The sequence below is a fragment of the Lepidochelys olivacea genome, assembly GCF_965140295.1.
Source record: "Lepidochelys olivacea isolate rLepOli2 genome assembly, chromosome: 17".
Taxonomy (NCBI): Eukaryota; Metazoa; Chordata; order Testudines; family Cheloniidae; genus Lepidochelys; species Lepidochelys olivacea.
Genome location: NC_140427.1, coordinates 13,193,101 through 13,213,800, shown reverse-complemented (window position 1 = coordinate 13,213,800; position 20,700 = coordinate 13,193,101). Strand labels below are relative to the sequence as shown.

At 42.5% G+C, this 20,700-nt stretch overlaps 1 protein-coding gene across 3 annotated transcripts in view; it reads right to left on the bottom strand.

Annotated features, from left to right (window-relative positions):
* The window catches only part of LOC311532528 (S-adenosyl-L-methionine-dependent tRNA 4-demethylwyosine synthase TYW1-like), a 119,484-nt gene that overhangs the window by 94,510 nt on the left and 4,274 nt on the right, over positions 1-20,700 (bottom strand). For all 3 annotated transcript variants that reach the window (XM_084651056.1, XM_084651054.1, XM_084651055.1), the window contains exons 4-9: positions 19,832-19,972; positions 19,174-19,275; positions 18,253-18,447; positions 16,434-16,715; positions 14,992-15,114; positions 3,913-4,039 (exon numbers count right to left, since the gene is read on the bottom strand). In XM_084651056.1, the coding sequence (XP_084507182.1) occupies positions 3,913-4,039; positions 14,992-15,114; positions 16,434-16,715; positions 18,253-18,447; positions 19,174-19,275; positions 19,832-19,972 (970 nt within the window). The remainder of the gene's footprint in view (positions 1-3,912; positions 4,040-14,991; positions 15,115-16,433; positions 16,716-18,252; positions 18,448-19,173; positions 19,276-19,831; positions 19,973-20,700) is intronic.

The following is a 20,700-nucleotide window of genomic DNA, read 5'->3' as shown; positions in this document are numbered from 1 at the left end:
ATTCTGGACATTATTAAGGCTCAAAATTCTGCTCTCATTTACGCTGGTGTAAACACAGAACAAATTCCATTGGACTTTCCAGCCAACAGAAGAATTTGGCCCAGGTTGCTTTGTAAGTATATAAGTAACATTACCTCAGCCACATTGTACTAAATATATACTGTGCAATACACAGTATATATACACACACATATATATACCCACACACATATATATACCCACACATATACTGTATATATACACACAGTGTGCATATATTATACACACACACACAGTGTGAAATACACATGGATAATTACCCAGGCAGCTAGCCCACACTAAAGCCAATGGTTCCACAGCTTCTTTGCGCCAGTCCCCAAGCTAGCTCGACTGAAGATAGCTCAGGTAGATCTAAACAAGCTGCAATCACATCCCATTACTAAAACGTCGACCTACCCCAAGGTAACAGAGACACGGAAGGAGTCTCATTTGGAGTTTCTCCCTGCTTGGGTTCTCAGCCTTTTTTTTTTGCATTTATATTCCCACTGGTTTAAGGTCCTCTTTACTGTGCCCTTCTTAAGCACCATAAGACTGTAGCTACAGTCCTCACTATAGACTTCAAAATGGGCACTGTGGGGGGGATCATGTTTATGGATACAAAAAAATCACTTAGAGACAAATCTGCTTACTAGACAAATGATGATTTTTTTTTTTTTTTAATTCCCAGCCCTCACCCTGGGATCTGCACGTCAAGATGCGTTCATTCTGACTTGTCTATCGCCGATAATAAGTAGTCTGCAAATCAGAAAAGTTCAAATCCCATGAATAATTCATTAACCAGAACAGAATACAGCTTCCTATGCCACAGCTGATTTTGTAAAGCTAGCAGGATAGTGTAAAAGTTTACCATGTTTTTTGCATTAGTAAAATAAGCAGACCTGACCTGGATTACACACAAGGAACAGATGTGTTGATTCAGAATGGATTACTTTAAACAGTCACTCTCTTCTGATCATAACCATAATTTAAGGGTGCCTCTAAAGCTAAAGCCACACTTAAGTTTACCTCCTCATCTGAATTCAGCCTCCAACACTTAGAAGTCATGAGAGATAAGCTTTTCTACACACAAAAATTCATCTTCAGACCAAGCATACCAGGTTTCGGCCAAGAAGGAACAGTTTTGAAAAACTATAAGCAACTAAAGAAGTTAGAATATAAGCTATGTCTCAGCTCTACGTACATACTGTTTGCTCTGGCAAACAAAGTAATATCAATGGTTGATTTCTATTTTCAGTTCATTTCCTGTCTGCCTAAATAGATGAAATCTACTATAACATTACCACTGCAAAGTAATATCACTGTAAACATAACACCCACAGTCAAATACTTGAAATAGATTCATTGCTAAGACTCTCTCTCTCAAGTTAATTATGCCTTCAGGGATAACGTTGAAAAGAAAGTGAAGTTTAACCCATAGCAATCAGTAACTGCTAAATAAATTATATGATCTTTTGAATCCTCTGCACTTTTTTTTTTTTTTTTTAAACCACCTTGTAAATATGTCTCTATAGTCTGATCTCTGGAAGAATGTTGTTTTGACTTCTGAATAGAAAGGCGGCAAATTAAACCCCTATAAAGCAGGATGCTCTGATACTAGTTTTTGTGAATATAGTGTACTCAGTGCACAGCGGGAAACTGTTTCACTGAGAGGTTTTAATTTAACAGAAATGGGCATGCTAAAATTAACTCTTTGGAGACTGCAGGTTTATTCATCCAGCTATGATTGCTGGCATTTTCCAGAAAGCAGAAAAAGTAAATGACATGTGTACCTAAAAAAAATGCAATCTGCCAACAGGAAAGTGAATTCTTCTCTGAACGTCTCAAATGATGAAAATTTCTCAGGCAGATCTGCTCTGGTGTTTAAAACTTTATTTGAAGAAAAGTGGGCTCTGTGTGCAATTTTGATCATCTAACTGAACATTTTTTATGTTGCACCAAATAGATATATCGTCAGAGCCACAAAACCAAAGCAAATTAAAGGCAATTGGAAAGGTGAAGCTGCCTGAATCACTGCAGTCACTTTGCTTCACTCTTCCGGAAGACATAATGCAGACTCACAATTGGGCAGGGCACTACAATGCAAACATGGGGCCCAATCCCACAAGATGCTGAGCGTCCTCAGCTCCCATGGTAGTTGATGGCCCCCAGCATGTCAAAGGGCCAGGGCCATAAGCAGCATTTATAATTACTTCCTATCATCAAAGTGTTTCACCAACTGAAAGAGACAGTAAAAGCCTCTCCCCTCACGTCCATGCAGTAGCAGAACAAGATTCCTCCTTAGGACTCCACAGATCACTTAGCAGGGTACCAGCTACCATGCTGCCTAGCACATCGGGGTCAATCATCCAACCCAGGGAACAGCCAGAACCCAAATTCCCAGGCAGCTAGTGCACATGCTACTATCTCCAATAGATGCTACTGCACTGCATGCCATCCATCCCACTTCAGATTCCCTCTCCACCCTACGCATCTACCAGCACCCCTGCTCCTAAGACAACAGGCTAGGACAGGATTTGACCTTAAAGTTACACAGGGGCACAAAAGTGCACCACATATTCAACTACTTTGCAGCAGTTTACATTGCACTTGTCACCAAAAGTATGGCCTTCGGCAACAAAACCAAAAAAGACTTGAGCAACCCGGATGTGTTGGAGACACTTCAGGCTTCCAAAGGTGTCAGCAAGTAGCAAGACAGATACCCACGTGGAGGCACTACAGGTTAGTGGCCAAGTTTTGCAGAACTTTATTTCTTACGAAGCCTTTGCTAGATTATTTTATTCTAACTGAGTTTTATGCATTTCCCATTTCTTTTATATCTGTTCTAAATTTAATCAAAAAAACAAAACAAAAAAGCATATGCACAAGACTGGATGGCTGGGACATGGAGCTGGGTCACGTTCACGTGACCATGTCGAAGAAGCTAGAACACACCATCAGTGACTGAAAATGTTACAGAAAGGCCACAGCTGTTTGACTTACATGAAACAAGTTCACTATCTCAGACTAGCTGTCAAGTCACACATCTGTAACACCCTTTTTCAGGAGCTTCAGGAGAGGAACTAGTGTGTGAATGGGCATGAAAACTAAACTCCTCTCTCATCTTTAGAGCTGAAGATCAAACTACGCTCTCATATGCCCTTGAGCTACATATCCATAGCGGAGCATTGTGCTACCCTTGCCCAAGCTGTACCTGTTCTGGGGATTGAGGCTTTTGGTCTGCAGGGCTGTAAATCAGGCATTTTTCATGCATTCTCACATACATGTTTTTTAAAATAATGGCCTTAAGTCCAATAACATTGTTCTGTATGGTTCTTGAAAGAAGTCATTATCTAGTTTTCCTCCAGTGGACGATTCAGATTAATTTGAATGAATTTCAGCACTAAAATCAGAGTATGAAATTGAGAAGAAAGTACTGGACTAAAATATTAGAAGTGAGGCCAATTTTCAAATGCCCTTCAAAAGCCCTCTCTTTTGGGAGCTGGATATGCACCAGGGTGTTTTCTCCCCAAAACATTAACAAACCGGCTCACGAAGAAGATTGGTGCCCACTAGACTCCAAAATTCCTGATCAGATACTACTGTTTATGACTTCAAGAGCTGCTGTGCCCTATTAAGTATTTTAGGCCTGGACTGCTTGGTTTCAGTAATCTCACTAGTGTCCTAACTTTGCAACAGGAGGGTGACACCTACAAAAAGTTTGTCCCATATCTATTATGCAGGCATCATGGAAACCAACATAAACAAAAGGCATACAATAGCTCAATCCTTTCTTCGCAATCCTTACATTGCACCCTTTCTAATAAAAATCTATACACAAACCTTTTGAAGCCTGATCCAGAATCTGGTCTCCACACCATCTTTATGGACCCTCACCTTGTTTTGTAAGTGCATCTCTAAGACCTGGAGTGATCATCTCCCTCCTTTCACTCTCTTCATTTTTCCCACTGCTCTGCTGAGATGGACCTGTCCTGCCAGCTTCTTCCCCAAGTTCACGTTCTTTCTGTTAAAAGAGAATGAATTACAATCATTTATCCGAATATGCAATATTTAGACATAGGAATATTCCTAACAACCTCAAATCACAGCTATTAAACTTGATAACAATTCTGGCACACCAAGATGAACCTGGCACTCATGCAATTCATTTGTTAAAAGCTGATCATCCATTATTTCACTCCACCTCTTCGTCATGCTGTCCAAAACACTTAAATACCTGGATTTATAAAGGAGTCTAATGGAGTTTGGCATCTAAATTCCATAGAAAGTCAATGGGATTTGAGAACCCAATTCCCATAAATTCCTTTGAAAATCCACAGCCATAGGGACTTTCATCTCCAAGCGCTTTACAACTGATCCGTATGTGCAGAGATCACATCTCCCAGCCAGTAAACCACAGCCACCTCTTGGGTAAAAAGTAGTTCCAGTAGTACTCAGCACTGCAGTTATTTAGCACAGGTCAGTGAAGAATGCCCCATAGCCGTTTTAAACCACTAAAGGGTTTTCAATAGGCAAAACAATTTACTGACTTGGAGACATGAAATGTTTCTCCTACTCTTACACTAAATACCATGGGACCTTTCCTGGCCAGTGCTTCAGACCTCTGTTTTATGTCTATCTGGAGCGTCACACACTCCAGAAACATAACTTGTCCTTTCATGCTGTGATGCTGCATCAGTTCAGGACTCTTGATGCAGACCCAACCAACTGCATTGTTTAGAAATAAGCTAATAAATCTCATCATGGAACCCAACTAAGATTAGAGCCACCATTATCAGCCACAGTATAACATGAGTATTTCAAAGTGTGTAAACAGAACACCAATCATTTGTTCCAATCTTAACTGAGTACCCAATTTGTTTTGTGTTTGGTAAATATTTAATCCAAGACATTTCTTGAAGGAAAAGCAACTTGCTGCCCTAGAAGTTGTATTTATTCATTTGCTTAATAATAAACCTTTCATGTTTGTTATTTAGGATTTGAAAGAAAAGAACAAAAGTAAACAATTTAGCACAGAGAGCAAACTTCTCAAGGGTGATTTAGCAAGAAGCACTGAAGTAAATCTAAGCCAAGTTCATTGTCTTTCTGTAACAAATCAAGCAAGTAGTGGCTACAGCCAGCTTTTCTTGCCCTTGAAATAATGTGGTTGCCAATAAAACAAGCCAAACACTCATCCTTCTGTTCTATATTCACAGGCAGCAAAAGTCCATGGACAGTGAAAACTTAGGAATTCAGATTTTTGCTACTTAAGGCCCAAATCCTGAAGCCTGCGGGAGTTTTGCTACTATACTTCATTGGGACCTAAATAAGGACAATTACACCTCATGCTTCCGGGCACAAGCTGACCTCAATCTTGGGTCAGGAAAGAAATGTATTTCTCTTTATTCTTATATGTACAGCATAACACCATCAGCTAGGCACTTTATGGAACAGGCCAGAGAAATCCACCTTCCTCTGAATGACCAAATATTAGCCATTATAAAAGGCAGAACATGGGACCAGTTGCCCGATTTAGTAGAGAACATTCTGTGTTCCTGGTTAGGATAGGAATAGAAAGCAGAACAACATTCATTATCTGCAAATTCACAGCTCAAATGTTTCAAATGCTTCTTTATATGCATTTCTTACAAATATGCCTGGAAAGCGCACACAAAACGTAAAGTTCTTTCAGCAGCGTGTGTTTATTTGGGGTCCTGCCGATATCTGCAGACATGGAGGAGGACACCTCCACAGATGGTTATAGCTGAAACTGTCAAAACTTCTCAGCTGCATTTTTGGCTTCATTATGTAGAATTCAAAATATTCAGAACACATTCTGTGGATAAAATTAGCCATTTCAATTTAAACTAAGCACACAGTTAATTTAAGTCTTTTTAACCTCCCATTAAATGTGACTCTCATCCTCAGTGGGTCACAGCTGAAGAAAATCTGTGGATATAACTCACTATACAATTCTCTACTCCAGCATGGCAGCTGCCACCAATAATGGCAGATAAAGATAAAAGATAAAACTTGACCATAGGAAACAACACTGTCCTGGCAATAATATGGACTAGATGAGCTAATATGTCTGTTCTAAATCAGACTAAACCTCAGCTGAATCAATGAACACCAGCAGCCTTCCAGGCAGTAACTGTTTGGGGTAGGATTGCCAGGTGTCCGGTTTTCGACCAGAACGCCCAGTCGAAAAGGGACCCTGGCGGCTGTGGTCAGCGCCGCTGATCACTTTAACAGTCCGGTCAGCGGTGCAGCAGGGCTATGGCAGGCTCCCTGCCTGCCGAGGCTCCGCACGGCTCCCAGAAGCAGCAGCATGTGTCCCCCATCTCCGCCCCCCCCCAGCTCCTATGCATAGGGGCAGACAGGGGGCTCCACACACTGCCCTTGCCCTAAGCGCCGGCTCTGCAGCTCCTATTGGCCGAGAACCGTGGCTAATGGGAGTTGTGGGGGCAGTGTCTGCAGACCGCATAGTGTGCAGACCTGCCTGGCCTCGCCTCTGCATAGGAACCGAAGGGCAGACATGCCACTGATTCCGGGAGCTGCTTGAGGTAAGCATCGCCCAGAGCCTGAACCCCTGACCCCCTCCCGCACCCCAGCCCCCTGCCCCAGCCCTGAGCCCCCTCCTGCCCTCCAAATCCCTCGATCCCAGCCCGGAGCCCCCTCCTATACCCTAAATCCCTCATCCCAGCCCCACCCCAGAGCCCGCACCCTCAGCCCAACACCTCTGCCCCAGCCCAGAGGCCACTCCCACACTCCAAACCCCTCAACCTTCTGCATCCCAAATCAAGTCAAGCCCAATTTGTCCTTGCCTAGAGGCCGAGCTACTTTCAACCTCACTTGAGATGGGTCGGTATCCTTGATCAACCACAGATCATTTCCTAGCCTACACATGTCACAAGTGTATACAAAAGGCCAACACTGCGCTCATCAGTAGAGTGAGATTACAATTATATAAGGTTATTGGCAGAAACAGGTTAACATTGTTTCCCTGGCTAAGACCAAGCTGTACTACGAACCAAGACAAACTCCATGGCATGGTTTTGTACCCAGAGGTTACTCCATACCAGTTTACAGGTACAGTTTAATATATCAGTTTATAGCATACTTAGGCCCTGTTTACATCTGTAAAATTGAGTCAATACTACTTCCTTTCTCCTACCCTTTGTCCATCTCGTGTATATAAACTCAGGACAGACATACTTTCGTGCTGTGTATGTACAACACCTTGCACAACAGAGTCTCAATCTCAGTTGCAGCACTAGGTGCTACTGCCACAAATGATAGAGAGGGATTTCTGTCCATCAACTCTCTGAAGTGCTCAAACAAAAATCAACCAATTTGCTGAAGGAAGCAAAGCTGTGCATCACCTTAAAATGAAGAAAGGACCTGATGGGTAACGTATTTCAGAATAACCGCACCTTTAGAGAAAAGGAGTACGCTTTGGCAAGACAGAAGACAAACTTTCAGGGTTGACTGCCATTTAGGGACTATGCCAAACACTTGGACAGTGTGGGACGGGGCGCGGGGTCCCAGCGGCGCTTACCATGGCTCCCAGGAAGTGGCCAAGTCTCTGCAGCCCCTAGGCAGAGGCGTGGCCAGGCAGCTCCGCGCACTGCCCTTATGCCTGCAGGTGCCGCCCCACAGCTCCCATTGGTTGCAGTTCCTGGCCAACGGGAGCTGCGGAGCTGGCACTCGGGCGGGGGCAGCGCACAGAGCTTCCCTTGCCCACCATGTACCATGGGGCCACAGGGACCTGGGCAGCCGCTTCTGGGAGCCACTTGGAGGTAGGGCAGTCAGAGAGCCTGCCTTAGCCCTGGACCCTGCTGTGCCGCCCTGGACCCTGCTGTGCCGCTGTCTGAACTTTTAATGGCCTGATCAGCACCACTGACCGGAGCCGCCAGGGTCCCTTTTTGACTGGGCATTCCGGTCGAAAACCAGACATCTGGCAACCCTACTCCAGTTGTGCACATACTCTTGGTTGTTAGTTGTGAAGCTTTACAGTTCAGAACAGTAAGCTCACTAAGTTAGGTTTGGATACCGACAGCAGACACCATGTTTCTTGCACAGATTTTGAACCAAAACCTGTTTCCTTACACAAGGAAAGCTCCCACCAACTTCACTCAGAGTTTTGTTTAAGTGAAGACAGTAAGATTTGGCCTTTCACAATGCTAAAACTATAAAGGCTCTCAAATAAATGTATGAACACTGAGGTTTACAAATCCCACAGGAGTTGAGTAAATATCCACCCCATTTTACAAGATGGCAAAATGAGCTAAGAGAGATCAAGTGACCTCCCCAAGAACACACAGTGAATCTGTGGCAGAACAGGAATAGTATCTAAAGTCTTTAACTCCTAGTCCCCCACTTCAATCCTATCCTGAACACATGGTTCATTTCCAACTACCCCTTTTCTTTTCTTCTCCCCGCCCTTGTATTTTAACTTTGCAACTGTATCCACACACAACATTATACTTGTTTGTTTTGGAAAACAAACCAAGAACATTAATATGAAGATGGTACAAAGAAAAACATGCATGCATGATTAGCTCTCAACAGATCAAAAAAAAAATTAGGTGATTATAAGTATGAAGGTTAATAAAGCAATTCCTTTTGGTAGGACAAATCTGTATTTCTAGTTTATCACAATCATCCAGCTGTGGCAGACACACTGTATGAAGAAACAGTATCCCTGTGATTAATGACCATAGATTTAAAGGCTAAAAATACATCCATTAAATTTCACATTTATCTGACAAACACATTTCTGGGGAGTTACTTTAGAGGACAGAGAAGGTGTACCTCATTTTTATCAATCAAAAGCAGAAGGAACTGTTAAACCTGTCACAAGCCAACACCTTCCTCTGATAAACAAAAGCTGGTTGGGGGAATAAAACCAAACCATATTCTCTGTTTGAAAAGCAACAAAATTGAAATTATAGCTAATAGCGAGAAAACATAGGAATTACCTTGCTAGGTCAGGCTGCATTCCATCTAATCTAGCATCCTGTCTCTGAGTTACCAGTACCAGATGCTTCAGAGAAAGGTGCAAGAAACTCCATGGTGGACTACTTACCGAGTAACCTCCCCATTGGGCTAATTATTCCTAACCACCCATCAGTTAGTGGTTGCCTTATGTCCTAAAGCATGGAGATTTTTAATATGCCTTGGAATTTATTTTATCCTGTCTTATGAAACTGTGGATATTTTCTCAGTGGTCACAAGCAGGTTTCAGGGGGTTCGCCAAGCAGGACCAGTGTTACACTCATTGGGGCCCCATGCATGGGGTTGAAACCCGGAACCCTGAGCCCCACCACCTGGGGCTGAAGCAGAAGCCTGAGCAACTTAAGTGAGCTGTAGCTCACGAAAGCTTATGCTCAAATAAATTGGTTAGTCTCTAAGGTGCCACAAGTCCTCCTTTTCTTTTAGCTTTGTGGAGCCCCCTGTGGTGTGGGGCCCCAGGCAATTGCCCTACTTCCTATCCCCTAACATTGGTCCTGGCTTTTATATGCAGAAAACCAGTTGTTGTGGCACAGGTGGGCCATGGAGTTTTTATAGCACACTGGGGGTGGCCTCAGAAAGAAAAAGGTTGAGAATCCCTTATCTATATGAAGATCTAATCCCTTTCTTGAATTCTATTAAGGACTTGGCTTCCATTTTAGCTTGTGGCAATGAATTCCACAAGTTAGCTCTTTGTCATGTAAAAACAGTATTTCCTTTTATCAGTTTTTAAAATCCACTTTTCCTTGCATTATGAGAAAAGGTCTGCTGCCTATATCAAATGCCCTATTTTGTATAATCCTAAGAAACTTGCAGTGTGTAAAAGGCAATACATAAAACAAAAATCTGGTCTAGATTTCCCAGCAAGTCATGTAATGGGAGATGGAATTTCATTCAGCAAAATTAAATGAAGATTAACTGCAGAGATCTGAACAAACATGCATTATTAAGATGCTGCTGTCATGACCTCGCTCATGCTGCCATAGCATAAAAATCAAGACAACAAGGATTTATGACTAGACGTCCCAGGCATTCAAATCTCTGCCACCAGTCCTTACACAGCCACATAAGAGATTAAAATTAGGTCCTAAAAATCTTCAAAAATTATCTTTTACTGCCCCCTACGCACAAAGGAAATGTGCAAGTGTACATCCCAAAGCCAGGGGAATATTAGAAGGATGAATTTGACATCATATAGTAAAGCCTGAAATATTTATAGATCAGCACTGTAAAAAAAAAAAAAAAAATCAGAAGCTAAGATACAACAACGTATTCTACAAATAGATTTTTAGGCCCCTTTCTGCTCTCACTCATCCCATTTTAAGTCAGAGTGATGTAATTCCACTGATTTCAGTAGAGTCAGTGTGAAATCAGAATCAGGCCCTGCGAATTTAAGTACTCAACACATGCAACTCAGTATTCTGTAAACTGGTTTTTAAAATTATCTTAATTTGAAAGACAAAAGCTCTCATTGCACTAATGCGCAGCAGCAGCTAAAGCAAGGACAACTCTGTAAAGAAGGTTTCAGAGTAACAGCCGTGTTAGTCTGTATTCGCAAAAAGAAAAGGAGTACTTGTGGCACCTTAGAGACTAACCAATTTATTTGAAGTGAGCTGTAGCTCACGAAAGCTCATGCTCAAATAAATTGGTTAGTCTCTAAGGTGCCACAAGTACTCCTTTTCTTTCTGTAAAGAAGGATGCTTTGGACTTAACCAACAATGGTACCTTCCATCTTGGAAATCAGACAACTCGATAATGAAGAATTAGTTTCACATTTCAAATTCTTCTGCATGTTAATATCACATCTTCAGTGTTTATTTTTATTACAGTGAATGACTGCACCTATGTGATCATTCCACAATTCAAGCATTTACACAAATTCGTTAGTAAATCAGTCTGCATATTCCCTGGGAGATTCGTCAGAGGCAAAGCCATGCATTCTCATAGCTAACGATACAGACAGACACCTATTTAGCCACTCCCATGCAGCAATATGGTCATATCCTGCCATCGTTCTGTGTATGGAGCTCCACTGAAGTCAATTGGAGTTTTACATTAAAATTAATAGCAGGATATGGCTGTAGTTAAGAAACCTATCCTTGACAAGCAATTTTTAAAAGAAGAATGAAATGCAACTTTCAGACATTAAACACACACAGCCAACACATAGCTAGAGGAAATACAAGAGAGTCTTCCCCCGGGCCTGCCTGAGGCCAGGTCTCCAACTATAAACTTACATCAGTATAGCTACATCACGACGGGGTATGAAAAATGCACAACCCTGAGCGATGCAGGTTATACCAACCTAGACAGAGCTATGTCAATGTCCTGTCAACATAGCTACTGCCCCCCACAGAGGTGGATTAAATATGCTGACAGGAGAAGCCCCCCATACCATCTTCACTGAAGCGCTGCAGCATTTTAAGTGTAGACCTGCCCTGAGGATTCTTTGGAGGTATTTAACTGCCACAGGTGAGGTTTTTAGTTGGAATATCCATGGGGGAAGAGATGAAACAAAATACTTCCCAAGTCTAAGCTTTCTGAATTAATCCAAAATCTTAGACAGCTACAGAACACACAAGAAGTAGTTTACTCTTACAAGTAGCCTCCCTGAACTCAAGTGGGTCTACTAGTGTAAGAGTTGCAGGATAGAGTCCCTAGATTGTATGGGGTAGGGGATTGCACTTCTGGGATAGCCAACCTACATAGAGTCTGCACAAAGAAACCAGTTTAGGGAGGAGGAGATTAATAAAAGACTCCAGCTCCACAGACAAAATAAGGGGAGGATGAGAGGTAGAGACAGAAAACTCCGTCTTAGATCCTACAAAGACCAAGTGTCAAGCAACAGTGAGTTTTTGTTGCCTTTCTAACTTTGGTCACTACCAATGCAGTGATCACAAAACTTTAGGAAGCAGTTGTAGTTTACTGTTGTGGTCATTTGCTTGTTCATAAACTAGACAATGGACTATGCATATTTTTATTTTACATTGTACATTCCTTGTGCTGTTGCTAGATTCTATTAGTCAGTGAAACCTTGAGGTCTAATCTCCTCTAAAAATTGTTGCAAAAATGATTATTTTTTCCCTTTAGTGGTTTCAAGTCATGTCACAAATGAAGGCTACCAAAAAGAATCTTTTTTTGGACCAACTTCTGTTGGTGAGAGACACAACCTTTCAAGCTTTAAGCCTGGAGAAGAGCTCAAGGTGGCTCAAAAGTTTGTCTCTCTTACCAACAGAAGTTGGTCCAATAATCGATATTACCTCACCCACATTGTCTCTCTCATATCCTGGGACCTCCACAGCTACAACACTGCATACACAAAGAATCTCTTTTTCTTTTCTCCAGTGACCTCTAGTGGTGAATATGTGTGACAGTGAAGCCAAAGGAGGACTGTACCCTATTGCAAATAGGATCAAAGCGTGTTAAGGGTGAGGAAGATCTAGTAAGTGGAAAATAGTTTCCCTGCAATGGAGACACAGATACTAAGCTGACACTACACTAAGGAAAGGTAGACATTCAGATACAGGTCCCCATCTTTCCCCATGACAGTTAATGAGGCAGTATGAGCTCGGGGGAGAAGCCTGCTAATCTCAGAATTTCCCCTTGAGAAAAGAGATGAAGTATCCTCAGACAGCTTCATTCTGCATTCCTTGCACTCCCATGTTTCCCACTGAAATCAATTAGAGTTTTGGGTGTTGAGGCAATAAAAGATCAGGCCTGCCAGATTTATCTGCAACTGTCTCTTAGAACTAACTGGTAACTGCCGTTACTGTTATGGACTACAAAGAAATGTGCACACCAATTATTTTCATTGCACACGCAACTGAAACTTTACAGTTATTGCCTCGGATGCCTTACTAGATAAATCCAAACAGATATGCACTATATAACAGGAATAATGAGCATGTGGCAGAGGCAGGAGGTTTGCTTGTTTGTTTTTGGTGGTGTGTTTGTGGGTTTTTTTGTGGGTCTTTTTTTTTTTTTTCTTAAAAAACACACTTAGCTACTGAGAGCATTTAATAAAACCAACATAAAATAGTAGGCCTAGTTCTGTAGTAGAAAACTCATCTTTGCACTTGGCAAAAATAACTTCTGTCCAATAACTTCTGAGGACACTTCCCATTCATCGTTCAGGAACACCACTTTTTCCTCTACGAACCCAAAGTAGAGTCAATATTTGTGCATGCACCCGTATTTCCAAAGAGAGAAACTTTGGGCCCTATCCTAGCCCCATTGCATTTCAAACCTTTATTTTTCTTCTTTTTTATTAGACATTTATGCTGCAATCACCCCTAGAGGCATCAACCAAGTCAGAGCTGCGTTACTCTACAAATAGGTCAAATATATAGCAAGTGACAGTCCCAGTGCAAAGAGCTAATTCCTGCTCTCTTAAATTCCTGAAAGACTCTCCAACTTTCTCCTTTAGTCAGGAAAGACAATTGAACCAAAACTTCATGCTAGCAAGCACTCTTGTGACAACATGAACACAGCTCACTGTCGCAGAGTGTCCCCTTGTTGCAAGACCAGGTGTTGCAGCACTTGCGCCTGAGTTTCCCCTTAACACTCTTCAGCCTACTCTTGCCAGAGAGGTGACATGGCCCTGCAGCCAAGCCACTTTAAACATTCAATCCCTTCCAGGGTAACAGAGTCCCTTAGTCTAAGTCCAATGCAACACCAAAACAAAAGAAAGTCTTCTTTACGGCGGGCTTCCAGCAGCAATGGCCTGTCTCACTATCTCACCTCCGGATCCAATCACCCCAACCATCCAGGTCAGGTCTACCCTCCTTCAAAGGGACCCTGGCAGGCCACAGCCAATTCCTAGCTCACACTCAGCTTTTTCCCTCTTTAGGAGCAACCCATCCGCTCCCACCCCAGCCAGCACTCAACTGCTGGACTTTCCTCCTCAGGTAGCTCACCTGTTCTCCTCCTTAGCCACGGGATTCTGGCCTGCTTCCACATGGAGCTCCTCTTCTTAAATCAAACACCCAGCGCAGGTGTAGCAGGGTGGGACTAACTGAACAAGGCTGACTGGCCCTTACAGGGGAAAGCCTCCCTGTTACCCAAAGCATTCAGCTGTCTAACATGACTGAAGATAGTGTCATGCCACAGTCTCTATAAAGCAGGGGTGGGCAAACTTTTTGGCGCAAGGCCCACATCAGGGTTGCGCAACTGTATGGAGGGCTGGGTAGGGAAGGCTGTGCCCCCCTCAACAGCCTGGCCCCCACCCCCTGACCGCCCCAGAACCTCTACCCCATCCAACCACTCCCTGTCCCCTGACTGCCCCCAGGGACCCCTTACCCAACCCCTGCACCACCGCACGCGTCCCCCTGCCGCCACCCCCTCACCATGCTGCTCAGAGCGGCAGGAGCTCGCAGCCCCGCTGCCCGCGCAGCGGCGTAGCTGCGGGGAAGGGGGAACAGCGGGGGAGGGGCCAAGGGCGAGCTTCCTGGCCAGGAGTTCATGGACCAGGCAGGATGGTCCCACGGGCCGTAGTTTGCCCACCTCTGCTATAAAGGCACGTCATCGTCATCTGCTTGTCCACCTAAAATGGAGTTTTATCCATTGTACCATGGCATCATGGGTGACACTAAACAAATCATATTGTTCACCCCCAACTGGAGGGAAATTTTAAAAACGAAACATCTATGCTACCAAGAGCTGTACTCTGTGCACTTTTCAATCCACATTTTTCCAGGCGTCAGTGCCCTTTATTACACTCCCGTAACTTTAAAATAAGACTATTGCTAAATCTTTTGAAGGGGGAAAAGAGCACTTCCCAACCTACCTCCAAATATTTTAAGTCACATTTTTGTTGTGTCCTTAGGTGATAGCCAACTGAGTTTACTGCTTAGTTTATAATTTACCTATATAGCTACAAGCCAGGGGCAGTACTATTTTAATCAGCTCGCCACCTTGGTGATAAGGAAACTCCAAGTACTGAGCTTGCTCTAATAGCAGTACCTTGGCCTTCTTCATGTGACCCATAATTTTGCCCAGATCTTCAACGTCAATGACAGAGTTACGGCTTCCATCTTCCTCAGCGCCCGACTCCTCCTCGCTAGTGGTTTCAAATAAATCCTCCACCTATGCAATAAAGATTGCAGAAGGAATTTTAGAAGCTTGCGTACTATATTAAATATAAACCCCTGCCTATTCGAGCCTGCTGATTCAATTACACAACATGCGGCAAAGACTTCTGGAAGGGTTAACGATGGGACATTTGACCTATACAAGGCACACAACTCCCAGCTGTAGCAATAAAAAGCCTGATGAATTGTTTTTTTCAATTAATTTAAGAGTACACAAAGCATTTGACCCTCACTCTCCTGGGAAATCTGGCTTCCAGATTCATTCCACTCTCTCTCTTTCCTGATCCGTCCATTTGCCACCATGTCATTGGCAGTTTAAATCAGAGGTTAGGACAAAGGCACCCAACTCCCATGGGATTTAGGCACCTCATTCCCTTAGGCTCCTTTGAAAAGCCACACCAGAGTGATCAATATCACAGTGAACAAGACAGGAAGGGAACTGCTGTTCAAATTGTAAACTCCTCAGGGCAGGGGGCTTGTCTTACTCCCCCGTAAAGAGCCAGGCACAGCAGCTGTCCTGTATCAATATTAACAAAGCCTATTCCTCTCGTGGTAGCCTAAGGAAGAGGCAGCCTTGCACCTTCAAACCCATCCAGGGAGAAGAGCAACTGTCTTCTGGTAAGGTCTACAGTGCACTAGAAATGATGCCCTTTGCTCGAGATAGATGATTCAAGTGTCTCAGCATCAGCAGCTGTTGCTTTCACTTTCTACAGAGCAAGAGAGATGATCCCCTAAGCAAAACCTGTTATTAACACAAACACTGTGGGAGAGAGACAAGCAGTTAGACGTGTAAGTATTCAGAGGAAGAGACAGAGCTGCCTCAGACAATGCTGCCAATCTGCAGCTGAAAAGAGACCCTGGATCAAAGCAGCCCACCTGACCAGAGACAGACTGAAATGCTAGTGGCGCTGTTAACTGCTCCTATGGCACAGTAAAGAAGAAGCTTCACCCCGGCGGTGGAGATAACGTAAGACCCCTCTGAGAAATCAACATGGCTCCCCTTTATGTTGGCTCTGGCACATCCTTGCTCCCATTTAAAGGGAAACTTCCCCGTACCATTCCCTCTAACTCCCCTTCACACACACAAGCTTCAGTTCTATTTCTTTTCTGGCCCTCTACTTGTACCCTCCCCAAGGCACAGAAGCAAGGGACAGGTGTGAGGGAATAGGTCACATAGTGGATCCAAGCCCTTAGAGCTGGGGAAGCAAAGGGAGGAGTCCAATACCACTCCAAGAGAGCCCACAGATTTCCTTAAACCAACCCAGCTAAGAGAGACTTGTCACAGAAGTAATGCCCTGTGATTTTTGGACCTACCTCAGTGTTCTCCTGCTCCGACACCCTTTGTTCATGATCTGATCCCTCCTTGCTCTGCTTCCCTTTGGATTTGCACTTGCCTTTCTTACAGTTCCCGCTACAGGGCTTCTTCTCCCCTTTGCAAAGTGCCTGGAGCCTAGCAAGGAACCTGGCCTTCCAAGCGTCGAAGTCAGCCTCGATGCTGCCATGCTTGCTTTTGGCTACATTACAGTCCCCCTCCGCACGAGTCATGACACGACTAGCACTGAGCATCCACAGCCATTTATCAATGTTTTTTCCAACCTAGGACAGGAGAGGGAAAAAAGCCCATTAACAAGGCCCAGGAACTCACAGAGACAGTAATTCAGAAAACAAATTGGACAGGAATTTAGAAAGATGTGGCTAGATGCACGGCCATAGCAGGCTGACTAAGTGATTGGGAACAAGGGATTTCTGCGCTCTAATACCAGCTCTGTTAGATGCAGAGTATGAACTTAAACCTTAGCTCTATACCTCATAGTTTCTTCATCAGTAAAACAGTATTGATATCACCACTGCGTCTGTCCAATTCAGGGTGCTAAACTGTAGGAAAGATGTGAACAAACTGGAGAGAGTCCAGAGGAGAGCAACAAAAATGATAAAAGGTTTAGAAAACCTGACCTGTGAGGAAAGGTTAAAAAAACCTGGGCATGTTTAGTCTTAAGCAAAGAAGGCTGAGAAGGGACCCGATAACAGTCGTCAAATCTGTTCAGGGCTGTCCTAAAGAGGACTGTGTTCTCCGTGTCCACTTGAGGTCGGAGAAGTAGTAAAGGGCTTAATCTGCAGCAAGGAAGATTTAGGTTAGACATTAGGAAAAACTTTCTAACTCTAAGCATAGTTAAGCTCTGGAAGACGTTTCCAAAGAAGGTTGTGGAATCTCCATCACTAGAGGATTTTAAAAACAGGTTGGACAAACACTTGTCAGAGATGGTCTAAGTTTACCTGGTCCTGCTTCAGCACAGGACGCTGGATTTGATGACTTCTTGAGGTTCATTCCAGCCCTGTATTTCTAGAATTCTATAATAGATGTGTTTTAGGGGATAGTTTTTTATTTCACAGCATTTGCTAGTAATAACTAAACCTATGTATGTAGAATACCAGGTGTTGCCATCAGGCCATCAAGCACCGTACAAGTACATTAGTCTGATAAACTACATATTTTTTCTCTTTCTGATTTAGATCATCTCAGTCAGTTCATAAGGTTAAACACCATCAGACTATCACATAGTTGGCGAATATCAAGATGTACATGATCCAGTATAGTAAATGAAATGCAGAGAAAGGAGTACTTTAAAAAAGGGAAAGAGGCAATAAGTCAGTGGTTTATTTTGCTCTTTAAAAAACATACAGAACAGCCTCTGACAAAACAAATATAACAGCTTTATCTACTAATTACTGGTTTTAAAAGCCTGGAAATTCATTTCACAATGAGAGATTTACAAAATGTATTCTGTAAATATTACAAAGGCTGGGGATCAGAGTTACTATATAGTTTTACAAGTGTCTGAATTGCCATCCTGGGGAAAACAATCCAGAGGTTAACATAGTACCAATAGGAATCATTCCTCTTCACTTTGAATGGGTGCTGCACTTGAAGGGGAGTTGGATCTGGCCTTAAATACTGCATTCTTTAAACATCTAATTTTCCAACTTCCTCTTAAAAGCAAGGAATCTCCAGAACACTAACTGCCTAACCTGAGCGGTGAAGAACACTATCAGTCTCACTGATGTCTGCAGACACCGAAGATGCTTAGCAATTCTTCAGGATCAGAAAACAAAAAGAAAATCCAGAGAAACTCACCGTGTTGTAGTGGTCCACATATAATGAATTTCCCAAGCCAAACACAGCGTATCTCATGCCTTTCAGATAGGTTTTGCCAAACCTAAAGTCATTCACAGCCTCTTCTAACCATTTGCAGAACCATGCTGCATTTTCAGTTGGCTGTCCATCAGTGTAGGTAGCAACCAGAAACACACAAATATTTTTGCTGATTGCCTGAAGACAGCATAGCAGAGGAAAAGAATATTTTAAAGGGATGATCAGTGCATTTTCTAAAACAACTTTAATATTAGAGCGTCAGGAAGAGAATGTTATTGTCTTTTTAGAAGTCTAGGTATGAAGTCTAGGGCAGAAAACCCTAGGCATGAAGCTGGTAAATTCACTTTGTATAAACCATGGATTCAATAAATTGGGAAACTGTATTAATAAACATTTTGCCCCATACAGCATTTCCATTCAAAGATCTAAAGGAACTTTATGAACATTAACTAAATAAATCTCAACACCCCAGTGAAGTAGGGAAGAACTATTACTACTCCCAGACAGGACACTGAGGCAAGGACTTGAGAAATATCTCTATCTTACTGAGAAAGCTTGCAGCAGAACCAAGAAAAGAACTCAGATCTCCCAGGATCATAGGTCTGTGTTCTAGACAGACTATCATTCTACCTTCTCTTAGAAAAGAAATAGCAAGTTGATGTCAAATAAGGGCTAATATTAAATTACTTCAAGGTGGTGTTTTAGGCTGTAAGAAGCCCAGCACTGAAGGTTCCCATTTACCCCAAAGATGCACTCTTCAACACAAATCTTATGGGATTTGCAGAGAACTGGGGGAGGTCTGCAGGGAGATGCAGAAGAGATAAGACCTCTCAACAGACCCAGGGAATTGTTACATTTATATACTTTACCTCTCTAGGAAGGGGAAGAAAGAAAAATACTAACCTCTTCGGCTAGACAATCATCTGGATCATAGTTTCTCATGTTAATGATTTCTGCAGGCAAATTAAGGGAGAGAATAGCTTCAGCAAGAATTGTTGCAAATCCCTGGAGAGAGAGACATGGAAAGGCTTTATCTGCAATAATCCAACAGAAGGAAGAGCCAAACAAATTCAAGAGAGGGTGTTAGAAACTCACAAACCTTTTAACAAGAAGCTGATATTTCATATGGCTATCACGGACAGAAATAGAACAAAGACAACTATAAAACACACATTTTCTTTTTTTAAAAGTGAAGTGCATTTGGTTTTGGAAAAAGTGAGTATTTCTACAGACACACAAAAATCACTCAACTTTAATCAGTTTTTGTCTTTGTCAGAGAAACATTATAAAGCAGAATCTCTCCACACAAGAGGAGTTTAAAGTGACACCAACAGATTAATAGAGTATATTTTAAAGGGTTCACGTAATAACCCTTAGATTTTTCGAGATGAATAATTATTTAAAAACTAATTTCCTCTTCACTTTTTTCATTGTATTGGACAACAAAAACCTAGTCAATTTCACTTTCAGGTTCTTGCACAATGCACTGTTTGCAAGCCAAAGTTACACTTCAATAACATTTTGAATTAACTTTGTCCAAGTAGAATAAAGTTACTTTTACCTTAGCAGTGCCAGTTTGAGAGCCATAGAAAACCTTCACCCCAGCAACATAAACCTCCTTCGTCTTTGGCATTGTATATCCATTTATTAGCACATCTTTTGTTACTTTAGATGGAGTTAGCTTCTGGGTGGATTTTTCATCCTACAAAACAATTGTAGTATCCCAATCTTACCCCTTTCAAACTCATCTTAAGCTAGTTTTCACATAAAATGCAAACCACCTGGTCAGATCTTCAGCATTAGGTTGGTGAGCGCTAGCAAATGTAACAGTGATCATTTTTAGAGTTACAACTGGCCCATAAAAACAATCAAACTAGCATCCTCTCATTTAAATAAGCCATGTTTCTGTAATCTTATCTCAGACTATAGGGCATGACTTGATCACAGCAGGTGTCTGAAGACATGCCTTCCTCCCATCCCACATATCTACACACTTCACCCACATACACAACTGAATATTTTATTAGGGAGTTTTTACCCTCTTAAATGGCATACTCCTGCTCCTAGTGAAATCATGGAATTTTTATGATTAACTTCAATGGGAACAGGACTTGATTCTAAAACATCAGGTGTAAGCAGCTGGCAGAGATAGGATTCTACATTTGAAAAAGTGCTGGCCCCGTCCAGAATGTCAAATCTTCACATAACAAACAGAAGCGATTATGTGAGATCAATTCACATGTCGGTTACAAAGCAGTAAAATATTCAGCAGGTATACTTTTGATATATTTCTAACACACTTCAAGTACTATGATTTTCGAGTATGCTAAGCCACATTTAAACTTTAAGAAGTTAGGACTTGCACGTGGCCTAGGACTACACTGAAATGAAATGCCACATTCCCACATCAAAGTGGGATACATTTCAGTA